The sequence below is a fragment of the Glycine soja genome, chromosome 10 (assembly GCF_004193775.1).
Source record: "Glycine soja cultivar W05 chromosome 10, ASM419377v2, whole genome shotgun sequence".
NCBI classification, from domain to species: Eukaryota; Viridiplantae; Streptophyta; class Magnoliopsida; order Fabales; family Fabaceae; genus Glycine; species Glycine soja.
Window position 1 is genome coordinate 49,635,554 of NC_041011.1, and position 20,535 is coordinate 49,656,088.

General features: G+C 32.8%; 4 protein-coding genes across 6 annotated transcripts; all 4 read left to right on the forward strand.

The window, feature by feature from the left end:
- Positions 1-2,257, forward strand: LOC114372521 (putative cysteine-rich receptor-like protein kinase 9). Of its 2 annotated transcripts, none has more exons than XM_028330118.1 (2): positions 1-976; positions 1,855-2,039. In XM_028330118.1, exons 1-2 carry the CDS (start codon positions 52-54, stop codon positions 1,869-1,871), a joined length of 942 nt encoding a protein of 313 aa, XP_028185919.1. In that variant the 5' UTR covers positions 1-51; the 3' UTR covers positions 1,872-2,039. The 2 variants fall into 2 exon arrangements, with proteins under 2 accessions (XP_028185919.1, XP_028185918.1); XM_028330117.1 differs by lacking the exon at positions 1,855-2,039 and adding an exon at positions 2,057-2,257 and having other exon boundaries at positions 8-976.
- Positions 2,258-8,457: 6,200 nt separating this feature from the next.
- LOC114372520 (cysteine-rich receptor-like protein kinase 10) lies at positions 8,458-12,043 on the forward strand. 2 transcript variants are annotated; one of them, XM_028330116.1, is made up of 7 exons: positions 8,458-9,399; positions 9,688-9,819; positions 9,925-10,049; positions 10,142-10,352; positions 10,596-10,833; positions 10,991-11,141; positions 11,268-12,043. In XM_028330116.1, exons 1-7 carry the CDS (start codon positions 8,640-8,642, stop codon positions 11,610-11,612), a joined length of 1,962 nt encoding a protein of 653 aa, XP_028185917.1. In that variant the 5' UTR covers positions 8,458-8,639; the 3' UTR covers positions 11,613-12,043. The 2 variants fall into 2 exon arrangements, with proteins under 2 accessions (XP_028185917.1, XP_028185916.1); XM_028330115.1 differs by having other exon boundaries at positions 8,459-9,399; positions 9,919-10,049.
- Positions 12,044-14,847: 2,804 nt separating this feature from the next.
- On the forward strand, positions 14,848-15,489 carry LOC114371842. Its single transcript, XM_028329162.1, has one exon. It carries the CDS (start codon positions 14,848-14,850, stop codon positions 15,487-15,489), a length of 642 nt encoding a protein of 213 aa, XP_028184963.1.
- Positions 15,490-16,849: 1,360 nt separating this feature from the next.
- Positions 16,850-20,214, forward strand: LOC114372518 (cysteine-rich receptor-like protein kinase 26). Its single transcript, XM_028330114.1, has 7 exons — positions 16,850-17,772; positions 17,976-18,101; positions 18,405-18,532; positions 18,646-18,856; positions 18,952-19,189; positions 19,300-19,450; positions 19,604-20,214. Exons 1-7 carry the CDS (start codon positions 16,944-16,946, stop codon positions 19,919-19,921), a joined length of 2,001 nt encoding a protein of 666 aa, XP_028185915.1. The 5' UTR covers positions 16,850-16,943; the 3' UTR covers positions 19,922-20,214.
- Positions 20,215-20,535: the final 321 nt, after the last annotated feature.

The following is a 20,535-nucleotide window of genomic DNA, read 5'->3' on the forward strand; positions in this document are numbered from 1 at the left end:
GTAAAAATAAAGCAAAGATAAAAAATTTAAATTAAAATAAAATGTAAAAATATGACTCTCAGGTCATTTGATGGTATTTATTTCTTTTCTTTTCCTACAAACACGCACACCCACTTAAATGTCATTTTAAACAAAATAAGCCAACTGCAGTACAACACCATGGCCCTAAATTCCTTCAAACATTATCCTCTCTTCACGTTTCTTATGTTTACTCTCACTGAAGCATCATCAGATGTTCCTATTTTCCTTCGCGAAAACTGCACAACCATCGAAACCTTCATCTCCAACACCACTTTCCAGTTCAACCTCATAACCCTCTTGTCTTCTCTATCTTCCAACGCCACCGGAAACACCCAATTCTACAACACCACCTTATCCGGCAAAAGCTCCTCCGACACCGTCTACGGCCTCTTCCTCTGCCGTGGTGACGTGCCCCCTCAACTTTGCCAACAGTGCGTGTTGAACGCAATCCAAAGACTAAGCAATCAAAGCTCAGATACATGCAAGTTTGCCAAAAGTGCTATAATTTGGTATGACGAGTGTTTGGTTCGCTATTCCAACTGGTATTTCTTCTCCACGGTGGACACAAGGCCTAGAATGCGTTTGCGAAACACTGCCAACGTTTCCGACACAAAAAGCTTCTTGCGTTTGTTGTACACCACTTTGAATGAAACTGCAGATGAGGCAGCGAATTCTTCGAACGGTGCTAAGTTATACGCCACAAAGCAAGCTAAGATCTCTGGGTTTCAGACCCTCTATTGTATGACTCAGTGTACACCGGATTTGTCACCCCAAGATTGCAGAAGGTGTCTCAGTGGTGTGATAGGGGATCTTTCTTGGTGTTGTCCTGGAAGCCAAGGAGGAAGAGTTTTGTATCCAAGTTGTAACTTTAGGTATGAGTTGTACCCTTTCTATAGAATGGATTCCCCGGCACCTGAAGGAATTATTAGTCCAACACATTCTACAATGGATAAAGGTAATGCTAAAGATTATGGTTCTTCGAATGTTTTAGTGTTATGAATTAATTTAAATTTGAACAGCATGTGAATGAATGATTTGGGTCAAACTAGGTTAACAAGCAAAAAATTAAAGTTAAACTTACGTTCCATATATGTTGCAGTAGATATGATTGGCACGATGAAAAAAGTAAGAGGAAAAAAAATATATAAAAAAGGTAATAAATGTCATAATTAATGTGATAGAAAAATACGTAATATTGGAATGAGATGCAGCACAGACTAACATATATTAATTGAACCACTATTTATGGTATGGTTAATCTCCATAAAATACATAAAGGTTATATGTTCAGTAAAATTAACTCAAACATTAGCCGAAAATTGAAGAAAAAAAGTTACGGAAGCTAAGAACTTATAACTAGGAACTGAAAAATTTACGTTTAATAAAATTAGTTATTAAAGTAACTGAAAAATATAAAATAATTGAAAAACAATAAAATCATAATTTATTTATGTAAGATAAATATAAAATTTGATAAATATATCAAAGATAAAAAAAATATAAAAAATTAGAAATTATCAGATTAAAAAATATTACTTAAAATAATATTTTAAAAATACTAAAAACTATTAAAAAAATTTATTTATCAAATAATTAAATGAATTTTTTAACTAATAATAAAAAAAAACTAACTGAAATATTGTCAAACATAATTATAATATTTGGTTATACGTTTCCTTAAAAAAAATTAGTTATGTGTCATGTAAAGATATTTAAATTAAAAAAACATTTTCAAATTTTTAAAAAAATAACAAAACTCCGGCATGTATATCATATATAGATTGACCAAGAAATTAAATACTTAATTCAGAACTGTACAATAATTTCTTGCAGGCAAGAGGTGTGCTTAGAAGGACAACATCACGTGAAGCATTATTTTAGTTTGGTTTGGACATGGAAAAAATCAGTAGCAAATTTTTAGTGAAGAAAAAAGCTTGATTTTTCGTTTTGGAATAGTTGTGATAATGATTTTTTTACGGTCTCAGGTAATACGTAACAATTAACAGAACTTACCAAAGTTTTTTTCTGTCTTTAGGTGAAGCAGGAAAGAAAGGAATCTCATCAGAGATAGCAACTGCAACCTTTGTTTCGATTACTGTCGCAGGGCTGTCTTGGGTATTTGGTTCTTAAGTAACTGATTGATTGGTGGGAGGGTGTTCACTCTTAATAAGTACAAGTATTATTAAAATGATAAGATTGAGTATGGATTATGCAAGAATTTTGATTTTCAATTGTATTTAGAGTTTTATATATATATATATATATATATATATATATATATATATATATATATATATATATATATAAAATATGTTTAAGTAATTCATGATTCAAATAGAATATTATTTATTGATTAATTATAAATATAAACTAAAATGAATTAATTATAAAATAAGGAACATAAAAGGTTAAGAAAATAAAAAGTTTAGAGTTGTGAAATGATGTCATGAGTTAAGAAACATGTTAGGAACTTCGCGTACCAGAACTACTATTATATAAACGTAATAGATTTTTTTTTTTAATATGAATATGATTATTACTCATATTATTTAACATACTCTAACCATGATTTCACATTTTGGTTTACGAGAAGACTTTATCAAATTATACAGAGTGATCGATCTTAACCCACTGAGTTTATCAAATTATGCAGTGAGAAATAGGAAATTGAATTTTCCCGTAAAAAGTAAGCAACTATCTGTGGGTCGTTTAGGCCATTTTGTATTTATTGCGTGGCACGAGAGTCAACTTCACTTAATTGTTTTCTCTATGTGAAATGTAAAGTTTACCATGTTTAATAAATATTGGCGGTATAAGTTGGCAGCATATCAACTTCTAAGACGTACGTACTTGTCATTTGTTCATTAGCCTGATCCTAGAATAGGATTCTGTTTTAAAATAAAACCTTAAATTTTTGTCCATCTAAGAAAAACAAATATGCAAAAGTGTTTGTATTTTTTTTATTATTATTAATATAAAGGAGTTTGTATTTTGATTGTACTCTTTTCCTAATTCAAAGATGATCAAGGAGAGTATCCACACATAAGGTGATGAAATCAAGTACTGTCGTGCGATGTCAATTGTTAAGCCATCAAATTTGACTTAAAATGTTAACCAAATAACCAATCAATCTCTAGCTAATTAAGATATTTCGTCACCTTTGAATGGACTTGTGAGGCAGTTCACACAAATAATAACTTGTGTTCTCTGTCTGTTGCCATCTTTCTCAGTAATTGAACTTTTGTATTTCGTCATTGCCCGCAAAACCAAACTGAGAGTTGTCCACACATCACAATTATTTCCACCACCTATAAGTAAAATGATTGGACTTAGAATTTGCTTTTGTTACATATGCTTTAAATGTGACTCTTTGCATTTTACTCTTCAACCCCCTTCCTTCTAGATATGTAGTGGCTGTCACTGTTCACATCTGATCCAAAAACACTTGGTTTTGAAACAAAAAAACAAACAATAAGAAACATAAAATGATAAAATATAGAAAACAGTTGACAAATTGCAAATGTACAATCCCTTGCAAATCTTTCTCCAAAGGAAGATCCCCAAGATGCCTCCTTGCAAGTACTTTGCAATTCCCTCGATTTCCGTCTTCCTCTTAAGCTTCTTAATCTTTCCAACCAAAGGAGCTCCAATTTACAGTTCCCATGCCAGCACAGACTCTTCCAAATACCAACCAAACAGCACTTTCCAAACCAACCTCAACCTCCTCCTCTCTACCCTTTCTTCCAACGCCACCCAAGGCACCCACTTCTACAAAACAACACTTGGCAGTGAAAATAATACACCCAGTATTTACCCATGTGGTTAGTTAATTTTGTTTCGCAAGTATTTAAGTGTTATTAGACATTTCAATAACTTCTTAACACGATTGATCTATTAATTCTCCTTTAAGTTGGTCAGCATCACTTTTTATATAAGGATAAATGGTAAATTTAATTTTTTATAATTTTGATATTTTTATTTCTAAATCGAGATGTTTTTAGTTTTTTTTTTAAATAAGTAATTTTAATTATTTTATCAGATGATTGCCAATGGACCATTCTTTGACGTTACATTAATGTTGACTTAGTTGACATGGTAGTTATGTAAAAGAATTATATAAAGTAAAAAATAAAAAATATTTTAATAGGAATTGAACTCATCAATTAATTACACACAAGATAATAAATTATTAGCACACTTATTTTATTTAATTAAATGTATTAACATTATTATTTATATATTATTAATCAAGAGTTATTAATTTTTTTTAAATTATCAAAATTTATAAATTAAAAAATATTCAATATATAAATATTTTTAATTAGAGTAAAATAATTTGTATATCAAAATCAATTTACAAAAATAATTATGTAAATAATTTACATATTAATTTATGAAATTTAATTATAAATTGATAAAATAAAAATAAAATATTTAAAATAAAAATATATAAAATAGAATTAAAAATATTTATATATTAAATATTTTTAATTTATAAATTTTGATAATTTTAAAAAAATAATAACTCCTAACTAATGATACATAAAAATTAATATTAATTTATTTAATTAAATAAAAAAGTGTATTACTAATTTATTATTTTATTTGTGAATAAAATATTATGAGTTTAATTTTTTATTAAGATACTTTTTTATTTTCTATTTCATTTAATCTTTTTTTATATAAATATATCTTACATAAACTTTGTTAGCAACCATTAATATGTCACGTCAAAATTAATGATTGACTTTGGACCGTCAATAAAAAATCAAAATTAACTATTTTATAGAATAAAAAATTAAATATCTTAATTTAAAAATAAAAAATCAAAATTCTAGATTTAAAATTAATTACAATTTAACTTTAATATAATTATAACAAAAAAAGATAGTGTTAAACACTATATGCATCGGTATGCAACTGCAGCAGAACTGTATAATTTGTTTTCTTTTTCTTTCTCTGAACTGCAACGACAACCAGCATTGCACTTATGCTGAACAGTTATTCAGTAAACTTGTCAATGCCACGACAACCAGCATCTTTTCTGCGTGGAAAAAGTCCTAACAAGCTAAACCGAGGGCTTGATTTTGATCAATCTACCTCTTGTTCAATTTCATTGTCTGTGAATGAAGTATCCATTATTGAAATATAGGCTCGCTAAAGGATTGTTTTCATGTTTTCTTCAATCAATCAAGCGTATATTCAAATCTTCTCAAAATATAGCATATATTCAAATCAAGCCAATATCAACGCTATATGCTGAGCTGTTATACGATCCTAGCGGATATATATTGTAAATATTAATAGCTAAAAGAATTTTGTCCGATACTTCATGGATGAACATGTAGAGTAGCTGAAGCATGATGCCCTTGGGAGAGACCCGAAAATTTTGCAATCTTGACCAATTTTGTTTTTTAAAGTATAGTGTTGATTTACTGAGGGATTCTTTTTCTTGCTCACATTATGTTGGTTAAACTAAGCGCTGATGAGGGTAAGTACTGAGTTCTCCAATACAGATCGATCACTTTAAAGTATGATTCTGATGTAAGATATGTCTGAGTTAAGAATTTATACAGCCTAGAGTCCCAACATGACTATATGAGAAACTATACAATACACATGTCTATGCCGATTGTGATCGTCTTTCAAAGAGGCTTATCTGAGAAAATTAAAAAAGCTTATTCCGTACGGGAAAGTTGAGCCATTAGTAGCTCATCTTCAATAGTAAGTCAAACTTAACATAGGAATCAGATATCAAACAACATAAAAATATTAAAATACTAACATTTTTAACAATTAATTTTAAAGTATAAAAGAATAATAATAATAAAAATAAATTTCACAATATTATCTTGCTTTTAAAATTAACAATAATCTGTTTAAATTTAGTTATTTAGTTTTGTTTGATCGATAAATGTTAATTAACATTTATTAATTTAATTAAAAATATTAGTTGAGACATTCGAATCTATGACGTCTTCTCTTTTGTTTTTCCTTTTATTTAATCATTGGATTAATTTTATATCCCTCAATTAATTATTTAGTACCTAGAAAATTCATTTATTTTCTATCATATTTTAAATTACGTTACACATTTTTTTTTCTTTTTCTTCTTGATGTTCATCAAACATTTTATTTTTTAAAAAAAGAAAGTTCAGGGTTCCGACCAACCATACATAAACGAGTGTTTAACCCATCTCCCACACCGGTCGCTTTCATCCTTTCAAAGAAAAGAACCACAACAAAAATATCAATTGGGGTTTTTTTTTACAAATTATTTACCTAAATGGGTCTGTTATGAAATTATTTATTTCACGGGTCTATTTTTTTTACTACAAAGCGCTTCTTTGATGAGCGCGTTCCCCGTAATAGTGACATGTGGCATGACGTGACTAGCGGTGGGATAGGTCTGGACGCACTGCTGACGAGAGCGCTTCAGAATTGGATGCGTCGACAGTGCTGGAGCTTCGGTTGGCGCTCTGCGTGGAGGCGCCTTAGGACGCGCTCCGCGTGCAGGCGCGTTCGTTAGCGCTGTTGTCACAAGCGCGACGGGTCGCGTTGGGTCCCAGCTAGCGCGTCTAGCTGCCTTAAAAACACGGCCTCGCAATCCCCTCCCCCCCCCCCTTCCCTCAAAGCCACTCCCCCAGTCACAACCAGTGCTTCTTGTTCCCCACCTTCACCCCAGCCTTGTCCCCTCCCCTAGCAAATTCCCAAAGGGGATTTGGTCAACTCATTTTTCCAAAAAATGTCTCTAAATCCCCTTTGTGAATTTGTCAGGGGATTCTTCATTCAATTTTGAGTATTTTGATATATTATGGGCCTCAAACGGACATTCCTATCAAAAGTTATACCCATTTCAAGTTTTAAAAAAATCCGTAAAAAAAACATTTTGCCATTACGAATGGCAGGACCCATCACGTGGACAGTGTCTCGCCATCTCTCCACTGACGAGTTTCACCTGCTACTGCCATGTGTCCAACTCGCCAACTCCATTGGCGAGTTCCCTCCAAAAACAGACCCCATTTGAAAAAAGTTTCGAAACAGTCCCCTGTTGGGAATAAGTTTCTAAAAGGAACCTGCTTTGATCAATTTGCCCCTTCTTGGTTCCCCCTTCCCCACCACTGCCTCCTCTTATTCACTTGAAACTCCAAAGTTGCTCCGAACAATTTGGTTTGTAGTTTTTTTTATTGCTTCAAATTTATTTAATTTGTATAAATTGTTATATTTTACTATTTGTATTTTTTCTTTTTTGCTTGTAGGCATTTTGTGTACAACAAAATTTTATTCACTCTCAACAAGTTCATTTTCTTTATCCTTATATATTTTTCCTGTTAGTTTAATTTCTTTATCATTTTAATTATTTTTTATTAATTATGTAACAAATTGTTTTTTTGTTTACAGTTGTTCATTTATCTACTAAAGAATTTTACTTTTATTTTTTTAGTGGATTTGTTTGTAGAGATAATTATTGTTACTTTTATAGTGTGTTAGATTTGTTTTGTATTTTATAATAATATAATATTGTTAATTGTTGTTGAAGATAATTATAGATAATAATATTATTATTTATCATTTGTCATTGAAATATTATATTATTGTTTTTGTTAATATTTAATGATATTAATTATGATTTGTGTTATTTATGATTTGTCATTTAAATAGTTAATATTGTGGTTAATGTTAAAATAATTTTTTAAATATGTATGATTTGTGTCTGTATTTTTTTAAATATTTTTAATGATAATATTATTATAATTTTTTATTTGTGATTTTTATAGTTTTTTTATTATATTAGTATTTTAAAAAATATATTAGATATATTTTTATTGTCGCATTTCCAATTGTGCTGAAACCTAATTAGTACTTACCTAACCAATAACCACAATTGCCAAACAATTAAATTGGTTGCTCTTAACATAATATGTCCACATTCATTGAACCTATTACACTTTCCTCACTTTTTCTAAAGTCTAAGTCTAATTCTTTCTCCAATTTGAACCAGAGGTGGCTCGAGTTAAGTGGTGATCGTGAACTATTTTAACAATTTCGTAGTGTAAATAGAACAAAAGAGGGATTTTATAGGGAAACGTGAAAGAAAGTATCTAGCAAATCAGTACGTCTGGTCATGCTTGACAGGTCAGCACTTTCTACCCTTGTCTCACTTCCCCTGTCCCTAGTCATATCATGGCTTCCCCAACGGAGAAGTACATTATAATAAAAAACCAGACACACAAAATAAATAATTTCAAAACATTATAATAAAAAACCAGACACACAAAATAAATAATTTCAAAACAGATCCATTTAAATAAATAATTTGTAAAAGAAACCCCAACCGAAATTTTTACCAAAGAACCGCTGCTGTATATGACTATTCATACTCTTTTAACATTTTATAACAGTCACTGTAACACAGCGACACCGTTTGCTTTCTTTTTTGACAATTTTTCATTCACTTACCAGTTCTTATTGACTTGCATCAGTCAGGGACAGGGCACATGATTTCATCGCCCACCACACCACAATCTAATAAACACGAATGCACGATGTTAGATTAAGCGCCAGAACAAAATCTGGTTCAGAAGAAGAAAGCAACTATTGTTTGACACGAGGGAGATATGTGCATATTCGAATCCTCTTCAACCCACTTGCTACTTCTCTCTCTCTTTGCCTTGCTAAACTCTGCAAGTGAAGCAACTCCTATTTATACCGCACATGCCTGCACAGATGGATCCTATTACTTACCCAACACACCATTCCAAACCAACTTGAACCTCCTCCTCTCATCCCTCGTCTCCAGCGCCACCCTCCACGACGGATTCCACCGCACCACCATCGACGATGTCAAGGGACTCTTCCTCTGCCGCGGCGACGCCACCCCCTCCGCCTGTCACGACTGCGTCACCGCCGCGGCCAAAAATATCACAGACCTCTGCCCCAACCAAACAGAGTCCATAATCTGGTACGACCACTGTATGCTGCGTTACTCCAACAGCTCCATTCTCAACAACATAGTTCCAAGTTTTGGCCTCGGTAACGAACCGAGCGTCCCTGACTCGGACCACACACGGTTCAACGATGTTCTTGCGCCCACGTTGAACGATGCGGCACGGGAAGCCGTGAATTCGAGTAAGAAGTTTGCTACAAAAGAAGCGAATTTCACGAGCTCCATGAAGCTCTACACACTGGCGCAGTGCACGCCCGATTTGTCCACTTCTGAGTGCAACACGTGCTTCGCAAGCTCCATCGGTGCCTTTCCGAATTGCTGTGACGGCAAACGAGGTGCACGGGTCCTGCTTCCGGGCTGTAGTGTCAGATATGAATTGTTTCCATTTTACAACGTTTCCACCGCTTCCCGCCTTCCCTCTCCGTCTTCAGGTATCAAACCATTATAACATGATAAAAATTTAGATACACTTTGTTAAGTGTTTCTCTGGTGTCATTCTCACATAAGAATTGGAATTTTACTTGAGTAATAGGCATAATAAAAATTTGTACTAGAAAGATATAACTACAATTCTAATAGGAGAACAAGACGCAGATTTTTTGTATGTCCAGAAATCAGTTAAAAGATGTACCGTTGAGATGATTTTCTTGGACGGAAAGGTCATGTTAATTTTCTTTTTGTGTAGTTTCAACTTTTCGCGTCTAATTTCCAATGTGCAGGGAAAAGCAGTATCTCTATAATTTTGGCGATCGTTGTCCCAATTACAGTTGCAATTCTACTTTTCATTGTTGGCGTCTACTTCCTTCGTAAGAGGGCAAGCAAGAAGAATAATACTTTCGTCCAGGATTCAAGTAATCTCTCTTGTTCCGTCATAGCCATTGTTCCGGGTAATTTGTTTCCTCTGACTTTAAATTGGTTGCTGATAATTACTGTCTTTATTTGTTGTGTAGTTGCAGATGATCTTACAGATGTCGGTGATGTGGAGTCCTTGCAATTCGACTTGCCTACAGTTGAAGCTGCCACAAACAGATTCTCGGATGAGAACAAGATTGGCCAAGGTGGATTTGGGGTGGTTTATAAGGTATGAAACATGTTTATACTAAATGCTGAGTGACACATATTTCTTTTTATTCTAAAGTACTTAAATTGGTCTTTTCCTGTGCTTGTTTTTAGGGTGTCCTCCCTAACGGACAGGAGATAGCTGTGAAGAGGTTGTCAGTAACCTCCTTGCAGGGTGCTGTAGAGTTCAGGAATGAAGCTGCTCTTGTGGCCAAGCTTCAACATAGAAATTTAGTGAGACTATTGGGATTTTGCTTGGAGGGACAAGAGAAGATCCTTATCTATGAATACATACCAAACAAAAGTCTTGATTACTTTTTATTTGGTATGTACCTTTTCTACTCTTCTTATATGTCTTTTATGTGATATCTCTCGATTAGTGTAGTGATTGATTGCCCTGAACTGACTGATATGCCATCTCAATTAATGTATTCACATGGTGTTGTGTTACCTTTTCCCTTATTAAAGAACCACCTAGTTGGAGAGGGGTTAATAGCTTTGTATAATTGGAAATTGTAGTAAATCAGCTATTGCTAATATGGCTATTTCATTTTGGCAAACTTTGTAGACCCTGCAAAGCAAAAAGAGTTAGATTGGTCAAGACGCTACAAAATTATAGTTGGTATTGCTCGAGGAATTCAGTATTTACATGAAGATTCCCAACTTAGAATTATACACCGGGATCTCAAAGCTAGTAATGTTCTATTAGATGAAAATATGAACCCAAAGATTTCAGATTTTGGTATGGCAAAAATTTTCCAGGCAGATCAGACTCAAGTAAATACAGGAAGGATAGTTGGGACTTAGTAAGTTTGATGCCTTTATGCTATCTCCTCTTGCATATATGAGTAGCTTATGTTATAACATATCGTCAGTTAAGTTTCATTGCAGACAAAATTTATGTTCTTGTTTCCAAAAATGTCATTGTTCTATCTTATAAGTAGATTACATTGTTTTTTTCAGTGGTTACATGTCTCCAGAATATGCAATGCGTGGACAGTTCTCTGTGAAATCAGATGTGTTCAGCTTTGGTGTCTTAGTTTTGGAGATTGTGAGTGGCAAGAAGAACACTGACTTTTATCAATCGAATCATGCTGATGACCTTTTAAGCCATGTGAGTATAAACAAGAGTAATTTCCTTTCTTTACTGATACCAAGCTTAGCCACAATGCCTAGCTACATTTCAGTGGGTGAGGAAAGAGATATTCCCGGTTTAAATGCTAATATTATACAACTTCAGGCGTGGAAGAATTGGACACTGCAGACACCTCTGGAGTTGCTGGATCCAACACTGAGAGGTTCTTATTCAAGAAATGAAGTCAACAGATGCATCCATATTGGTTTATTGTGTGTTCAAGAAAATCCATCTGATAGGCCTTCGATGGCCACTATTGCACTTATGCTGAACAGTTATTCAGTTACCATGTCAATGCCACAACAACCAGCATCTTTTCTGCGTGGAAGAGGTCCTAACAGGTTAAACCAAGGGATGGACTCTGATCAGTCTACCACCGATCAGTCTACGACTTGTTCAATTCCATGGTCTGTGAATGAAGTATCCATTACTGATGTATACCCTCGCTAAACGATGGTTTTTCATATTTCCTTCAATCAATCCAGTGTATGTCCAAATCTTTTCAAACTTTGGGGCTACTCTTAAACAGACCTAGCAGATATATACTGTAAATATTAATGGCTAAAAGAATTATGTCCCTACTTCATGCTGGATGCCCCAGGAGAGACCAGAATAATTTGCAATCTTGACCAATTTTGTGTTTGAAATGTAGTGTTGATTTGTTAAGGGATTCTTTTTCTTGCTCACATGATGTTGGTGAAACGTGCTGGCTGAATGCAAGTACCTAGTTCTGAAATACAGATCACGTTAAATTTCAGGTGGACTTGCAGTAGTGCTATATCTAATTTGTTGTGATCTAAAAATCCAAAACTCGGATGTGGTTATGCGGATAAATTTGTCTTTATACACGTTTATTTACAAAATAATTCATTTGATCCTTATGAATGTACTCTACACTCTCCACACGGGGATCTTTTTCCTCCACCAGTGTATACCTTCTACTCTCTTCTTCAAATCGGATGGTTAACGAGTAAGGGAAGTGCTTATATAATTGAGATGGCCATCCTATCAACTGGTTTTAAAGGGACATTTCGGATTGGCTAAAACAATTTTGTCCCTACTCTTCAATCTTTCCCTTATTCGCATACTTAACAAACACTTTATACTAGTAATACATTTGTATATTGGGATTAAAGCCGAAATTTGTTTTACCGAATCAACCAAGCCCCCGAGACTTTCTTTTTGCAAAAAACTGGCAAATGCACCAGATCATCTTATGGGTAATTGGTATCTTGGCAACATGGCATTCGTTGTTAGTGAGTGATTCATGCTATTTTTGGTATATAACTTGGTTTTCTTACATATTATCTCATGATATTTTTAAGGTTTAACTGAAGTTTACTTTTTAATATTATAAATTTATGCATGTCATATATATATATATATATATATATTTATATATAACTTAATATATTATATTAAAAAATAAAATATTTTATTAAAACATTTGATCTCGGTTTAATCACGATTAAGTCATTAAATTTTGAATTAGTGCCTTCAGCGATTTAATAACCGGTGTGATTTTAAAAATCTTACTACAAACAATGATTTTAGTAATTATTCACCTACAATGTTAGCATTGAAAACCATCATAATGATGATATCCACTTTTCATTTCTATATTTTTTGGATTATTTTATCCCTTAACTAATTAAAATTATAAACCACATTACCATTATATTTTAGAAATTAATTTAGTAATGAGATAAAAGACTAGAGATATATTTTGCCTTTAAATGATTTTTATAAATCTAAAGTATAATTTATTTATTTAAATATATTTATTTATTATAAATGTTAACCAATAATCTATAACTATTGTAACAATGATGATATCCACTTTTCATTTTTATATTTTTTGGATTATTTTATCTCTTAACTAACATTGTAAACTATACCATCACTATAGGCAGTTTCAAGGCCCGGCTACCCTGGGCAATTGCCCAGGCTCTGGCATAACCCTTTTAATTTTATGTTACTAATATTTTTCTTTTTTTTTTTGGTGCTGTACTATTATTTTTCTTTATTAATGAATTAAACGGGCAACTATCATGTTTAGCACGCAGATTCAACAAAAAGTATCTTGATGTTAAATAGTTAGTTGAACTAGCTGGCATAACCCTTTTTGTGGACTGTGTATTCTTATCCTTCACTCTTTTTTTTTTCTTGGTAGAATTTTCCTTCTCATTTATTTACCCTTTGTAAACAATAATTACGATAATTCATGCAATAGGGTAATAACAACTATAGAAACACCAATCACATGAATTCATTATTATTGGTCAGCTTTTTCACAAATTTACTATGAGCTTAAAGCAAATATCATGTGATGTTGTTCTATAAATCTAAGTTGTACATTTATCAATTACTAGTATTTTAGTGAATGTTTATTTTATATAACTAAAATTTATAATTTATAATAAATAAATACTTATATATAAATTATGAAATAATTTTACACAAACATAAAAATGGAGAAAATTAAAAGAAAAATATTAAAGAAAGGGCAAGAAATTGAAAGGGCAAAACAATTGTAAGAGTTAAAAATTAAAAGGGCAAAAATATAGGTAACAGAAACAAAAGAAGTAAAGCTTCGTCACCGCATCAACACTGTAGAAACCTTAAAGCTTCCGCCATCGACACCTACTGGTTCTTTTCCGACTACCGCCTTCCCCTTTTTTTCGGTTAGTAATTGTTTAATTTCAACTGATTGTGGTTTTAAATTGAAACAATTAACACAAAGGTAGCAGAGAAGAAGAAGAAGAAAAATTTGGGTTTGTCTTTGAAAGGTTAAATATTTTATGTTATATAGAAGTACTAACATTGTGAAAATGGGTCCCATATTTTTCAAGTTTATCTAAAATCTCATATGGTGAAATTATAATATTGTATCATACTGATAACTTCAATAAATTTCATTATAAAAAATATTTACTTTATAATATATTTTGTCATTTTGTGTGCTGCTAAGTGTCAGATTAAGCTACTACACAGCAAGATTCATTGGTTATAAAAGTTTTATTGATAAGTCAAACTAAAGTGTGTATCTAGTAATATTATAAGCATATAGTATTATTTATAATAGCAGTAAAAAGATCTTTTACAGTGGAATCATACCACTTGTAAATTTGTTTATTGATAGATAAATTATCTACAATAAAAGTTTCTTTTGGTTATCTAATTTTATTAGTTTCTATAATGGTGTTTAATTGAATATAATATAATGCTTGTTCCTACTCTTTATAAATCATAAGAGATTACTTTTATTTTGAAAAACTATTCTTATTTAAATTTTGATTCTTATGATTTTAATTGTTAATTGAGTATTAACTTAAGATCATTTAATTTCAGAGATGAGGAGATTTTTGGTTGATAGAGCAAGTATTGATTTTTGGTTGATAGAGCAAGTATTGAGAATGTGAATGTTGTACAACAAGAAGCCGAAATAGAACCGCCACCTAATGTGGTTAATGAGTTTAACCCAAATGAGATTGTGCGTGATCCAGGTCATAGGAAACAAACGAGCTTTCAAATATATTGCAAAGAAAAGATCTTAATATTGTGAATGCCATGGAATTAGTTGATGTTGTCAAAGCTCGGTTGGGCACAATGAGAGAGTGGCTGGAATAATTTTTTTGCCGATGTCCAAGGATTTTGTGTTGCTAAAAGTATTCTGGTACCAAATATGGATGACGAAATACCAGTTCGGGGTCGTTCAAGAGCAGAAGGGAGGACTATCACTAATCTTCATCATTACCGTGCAGAGATTTTTTATGTTGCTATTGATAAAATATGTGTGGAGATGGATCACCGCTTTAGTGAAGGAAGTAACATTATACTTGATTGCTTCTCATGTCTTGACCCCAAGAACTCTTTCTCCAAGTTTGATGTTGATAAGCTTGCTCGTCTTGCTGATATTTATCATGCAGACTTTTCTGATGATGACCGAGGAACAATTAGGGATCAACTTGAAACTTATGTGCTTCAAGTGAGAAGAAATGCTTCTTTTTCCACTTGTGAAGATGTTCAAAGTTTGGCTATGAAGATGGTTCAAACTGAGAAACATTTGGTATTTCCATTGGTTTATAAACTTATTGAGCTAGCTTTGATATTGCCGGTGTCGACAGCATCCGTTGAAAGAGCTTTTTCAGCAATGAAGATTATCAAGTCTAAATTGCGCAATAAGATCAACGATGTGTGGTTCAATGACTTGATGGTATGTTACACCGAGCGGGAGATATTCAAGTCACTTGATGATATTGATATTATTCGAACATTTACCGCAAAGAAGTCTCGGAAAGGACACTTGCCTCGTAATTTTATTTAACCCGCTATTGTAAGATTATGTTTATCTCTTTTATTTTAAACTATATTTTTGTTGACAAAATGACGAGTCTCTTTTATTTTGATTGATTACTATTTACATATTATATACAATGTGAATTTGCTATCTTTAAATTTTTGCCCAGGCTTTATAATTTTTCTGGCTCCGCCACTGACCATCACTATTTTTTATCTGCTTATAACTTTCATTATTTCTCTTTTATTTAGTTTTTAAAAAATATAGAAATATATTACCTCTTTTTTCTAGTTATAATAATATTTTTTTAATAATTATATAAAAAATATTTAGCCTAAATTCGCAGCCTAAACTATTAGTTATGTATAAAACTCCAAAGTTAGAAGGAAAGAACATTTTGCGCGTTGGGCAATGACAATTGACAATTGACAAGCCCGCTAAAATTAGCCAGCGTTCAAAGCTGAAATGGAGATGCATTGCTACGGTATTGTGTATACGTGCACCTAGAATATAAAACTACTCGAAGACCCATACCAAATTTGAATCAGTCAACTTAAATTAATTAAGACATATTTTTCTTGATAAATTAAAGAATTAAGAATAAAAAAGAGAACAAAACGATAACATTTTACTATTATAAAAATTGAGTATATTCCTATAAAAAAAACTTGACATACAAAAAGAAAAATATCTTTATTCAATTATAATTTGACATATATAATAAGTTTATTATTTTTATAATAATTATTTTTAAAATTTGTACTAATAATGATTTTTACTAAGTTTACTGTGTTCAGTAAAAAAAAGTTAGACAATGTAATTTTTTATATTGACCGTACATAGTTCTTTTTTGGAGTATATTTTGTGTGTAATAGTTGAGTATGCATAAACATTAGCATCCACAAGGAGTTGGGCATAGTCACAAAAGTAGTTTGAGATGGTTGGATATTTTTTTCCTGATTGTAAGATTAGTGTGTGAAATATATTTCTAAAAGAGAAAAGAGAGATCGATATTATAGAAAATATCTAATTAGAAGAATGAAATTATAAAAGATCAAATTATGCATTCTATTTTTTTTTTGTAAATTATGTATTATAATTTATAATTTAAGGATACCAACGAGAGTAGATTTATATATAAAAAAAAACCCGGAAAAGTTGAAAGGGTGTTCAAATGTAGTTCGAGCAGCTTTGAATTTGCACAATATATAAAAATATTTGGAAGTTAACGAATTCTTTAGAAGAAGAAAAATACACAAGGAACTCTTCCTAAAGTATCTAATAATATGATTTTGTCATGGTCTGAAGAAAGATCTCATAGCAATCAACAGCGCGTAAACCAGGGACTTTCCTACCAAGTAGATATATATTGACTTTGTGCTTTCGACTTTTTGATTGTTTCAAAGAACATGTTTGCGAATAGTAGCACATCTCTTAAATCTACATAATGCTACAACTTAAAAGTTAGGGAACATTCTCCAATGGGGATGGCACCTTCAAGACTGATTTCCCTTCTCTTTCTCCTTCTTACACTCATATCTTATACCACCGCTCAGCCAAGCTTCCTGTACCATTTCTGCACGAATGATAAAGGCAACTACACTGCAAACAGTTCCTACCAGACCAACCTCAATACCCTTTTGTCCACTTTGTCTTCTTCCAACACACAAATTGATTCTGGCTTCTACAATTTCTCCGAGGGCCAAAACTCTGACAAAGTTAACGCAATTGGGATGTGTAGAGGTGATGTTAAGCCAGATGCATGTCGTAGTTGCTTAAATGACTCAAGAGTCCTTCTCACACAACGTTGTCCAAACCAGAAAGAGGCCATTGGGTGGTATGACGATTGCATGCTACGCTACTCGAATCGCTCAATATTTGAGACAATGGAACCTAACCCTACTTACTTTCTGTGGACACAAAGCAATGCAACTGATATGGATCAGTTCAATGAGGCTCTTAGGGGCTTAGTGGATGGTCTCAGAAGCAAAGCTGCATCTGGTGATTCACTTAAGAAGTATGCTGCAGGAAGTGCAGCTGGTCCAAGCTTTCAAACTATATTTGCACTTCTACAATGCACACCTGATTTATCAGAACAACAGTGCAATAATTGCTTGGTTAGAGCTATAACAGATATCTCAAGTTGTTGTGCTGGCAGGACAAGTGGCAGAATTGGAAAACCAAGCTGCAATCTTAGGTTTGATACATCCCCTTTCTATGACTCTGCAGCTGATGCCTCTCCTCCGTTGTCGCCACCACAAGCGCCTTCTCCTCCTCCTCCTTCAGATACCAATACTGCTCCCTCTGAAGGTACCTGCTATGTTCTTAGTTAAGTGATGCATAACTGCTTTGTTAAAGTTCAACTTGCCATAAGGGTCTTTTGGGTTTGACCTCAAGCATCTGACTGCATTTTCCAACTGAAATGGAATATTACTACCGAAATGGATTTTTATTGCTACATTGACAATGGATTTCTTAGTCAATGTTTCAATTTGGAGTTCTGGTTTTTGCAGGAAAGAGCAACACAACACAAATTGTTGTTGCGGTAGTTGTGCCAACTGTTGTCATCCTTGTGCTGGTCATCTCCGTTTGCATTTTCCTAAGAGCAAGGAAGCAAAGGAAAAATGTTGACAATGACAGTAAGACAAAATATTGTTTTCTTGTTATATAAGAGAAATATTGTTTTCTTGTGAGGTCTTATTGATATGACGAAAGTTTATTCCACTTTTGACATTGTAAATATAAAATTCTCTATAGAATTGATTAAAATAGAAATAATAAAATATTAAGTGAAATCTGTACATCTAGGTGAAGGTATTGAATCAATCAAAGAAACGCGAATTTTCTTGTTAGCCATCATGCTTTTACTGGTTTTGTGCCGTAAATTAATGCTAATTTACCTTTCAATAACTAAAATTGATTAACTTTTTTCCCATGCTTAGATGAAATTGACGATGAAATTGAACCTACTGAGACACTGCAATTCAACTTTGACATCATAAGAATGGCTACAAATAACTTTTCTGAGACAAATATGCTAGGAAGAGGAGGATTCGGACCTGTTTACAAGGTAAGAATATGCGGGTACATGTTAGATAAATTTTATTTCTCAGGTTGTGGACTTGTGTTATTCAATGACTATTTGCCCTGAATCACATGTATCGAACTCTGATATATTTTCAGGGTAAGCTTTCCAGGGGACAAGAAGTTGCTGTCAAAAGATTGTCTATGAATTCAGGACAAGGAGATGTAGAATTTAAAAATGAAGTGCAGTTAGTGGCCAAGCTTCAACACCGAAATTTAGTCAGACTACTTGGTTTTAGTTTGGAAAGAAAAGAAAGGTTACTGGTCTACGAGTTTGTTCCCAATAAAAGCCTTGATTACTTCATATTTGGTAATTTAGATCCGACTACTCATTTCTGCTTAATGGTAATTGCATAATTATTGTAGGCATAGTTTAAAAGGTTATTCCTTAACTTTGTTTTTTAGATCCAATTAAGCGTGCACATTTAGACTGGGAAAGGCGGTATAAAATCATAGGCGGCATTGCCAAAGGCCTTCTTTATCTTCATGAGGATTCGAGACTGAGGATTATTCATCGTGATCTTAAAGCAAGCAACATTCTCTTGGATGCTGAAATGAATCCTAAGATATCGGATTTTGGTATGGCAAGATTGTTTCTTGTGGATCAAACTCAAGGAAACACAAGTAAAATTGTTGGAACTTAGTAAGTATATCACGATATGAAAGGGTTAATTAACTGTTTTCCTCAGTCCTTACAAATCAAAATAGAGGATTTCTTTTTTCCTAATTGAGCTTGATGGTATTTACATGTAGTGGATATATGGCACCCGAATATATAAGTCAAGGACAATTCTCTGTGAAGTCAGACGTTTTCAGTTTTGGTGTACTGGTTTTAGAGATAGTAAGTGGCCAGAAAAATAGTGGATTTCAACATGGAGACCATGTAGAGGATCTAATAAGCTTTGTAAGTCCCTTTTTCTCTTTTCAAAGTTTTCACTCTTACTCTTTTTAAGTACAAGATTAGAAGATATGTATAGCTAATTCAAATGAAATTTAAGAAGTTGAAAGTATGTGAACTAAGTACTGACATTTTCTGCAATTGTGCACATCCTTGCAGGCCTGGAAAAACTGGAGGGAGGGAACAGCATCAAATCTCATAGACCCGACATTGAATACAGGTTCAAGAAACGAAATGATGAGATGCATCCACATTGGTTTACTGTGTGTTCAGGGAAATTTAGCTGACAGACCAACCATGGCTTCTGTTGCACTCATGCTTAATAGCTACTCTCACACAATGCCTGTGCCTTCAGAGCCTGCGTTTTTTATGCACAGCAGAGGCTTGTCAGATATTCAGTCGAGGGAGTATAATTCAGGGGCAACAGAATCAAAAAGCAAATCTGTCAAAGCATACTCAAGTGAGGAATCAACATGATGAGCTTTACCCTCAATAGAATTTAGTGATACAGCCTTACAAGTGACATTTTTCCTTTTTCTTTTCCCCGGGGAATAGTAACAAATTGGTCATTTTTCCATCTAGTATGTAAATTTTCCATCTACATCCTGAATTCATTTTAAGTTGTTGACTAAGAGTTTTGGTGTTTGCTTGTTGCTCTGATGATGACATGTTAATAACAACCTATTACCTACAGTTAATGCTACCTTGTACTATAGAAACCTATTACCGTTGTGTATATATCGAACTTAGAATGAAGTAAAGTTTTTATACTCCTAGGGTATCCATATATTACACTTAACTTTCTTCATTTGATAATTTTTTCTTATTTTTAATTAAAAAGGTTTTAAAATCAGGAGAAAGATAACCATGAAATAATGGTGAGTGTAATTTTAAAGGAACGAGTGTGTACTATGGAAATACTGAAGAAATTTCCTTTAGAATGCTTGGGTGCCTTGTGGGAATGTGTAGATGTTGGAAGTATATGAGTTATATATCTTAGTGGGCAAGTCTCTTTGCACAGATTAGATAATAATGCTGCAGAAATTTAAATAGGACAAAATGTTATGAATTGCGATTAGTTTAATTTTAGA

Excerpts from the sequence above, each read along its gene's own strand:
- LOC114372521 (XM_028330117.1), top strand. The coding sequence starts at position 52 with ATGACTCTCAGGTCATTTGATGGTATTTATTTCTTTTCTTTTCCTACA. Across the intron at positions 977-2,056 it reads ACATTCTACAATGGATAAAG|GTGAAGCAGGAAAGAAAGGA; the intron begins GTAATGCTAAAG and ends TTCTGTCTTTAG.
- LOC114372520 (XM_028330115.1), top strand. The coding sequence starts at position 8,640 with ATGTGCATATTCGAATCCTCTTCAACCCACTTGCTACTTCTCTCTCTC. Across the intron at positions 10,050-10,141 it reads GATTTGGGGTGGTTTATAAG|GGTGTCCTCCCTAACGGACA; the intron begins GTATGAAACATG and ends GCTTGTTTTTAG. Across the intron at positions 10,834-10,990 it reads GGAAGGATAGTTGGGACTTA|TGGTTACATGTCTCCAGAAT; the intron begins GTAAGTTTGATG and ends TGTTTTTTTCAG.
- LOC114371842 (XM_028329162.1), top strand. The coding sequence starts at position 14,848 with ATGGATGACGAAATACCAGTTCGGGGTCGTTCAAGAGCAGAAGGGAGG.
- LOC114372518 (XM_028330114.1), top strand. The coding sequence starts at position 16,944 with ATGGGGATGGCACCTTCAAGACTGATTTCCCTTCTCTTTCTCCTTCTT. Across the intron at positions 17,773-17,975 it reads CAATACTGCTCCCTCTGAAG|GAAAGAGCAACACAACACAA; the intron begins GTACCTGCTATG and ends TGGTTTTTGCAG. Across the intron at positions 18,857-18,951 it reads CCTTGATTACTTCATATTTG|ATCCAATTAAGCGTGCACAT; the intron begins GTAATTTAGATC and ends TTTGTTTTTTAG.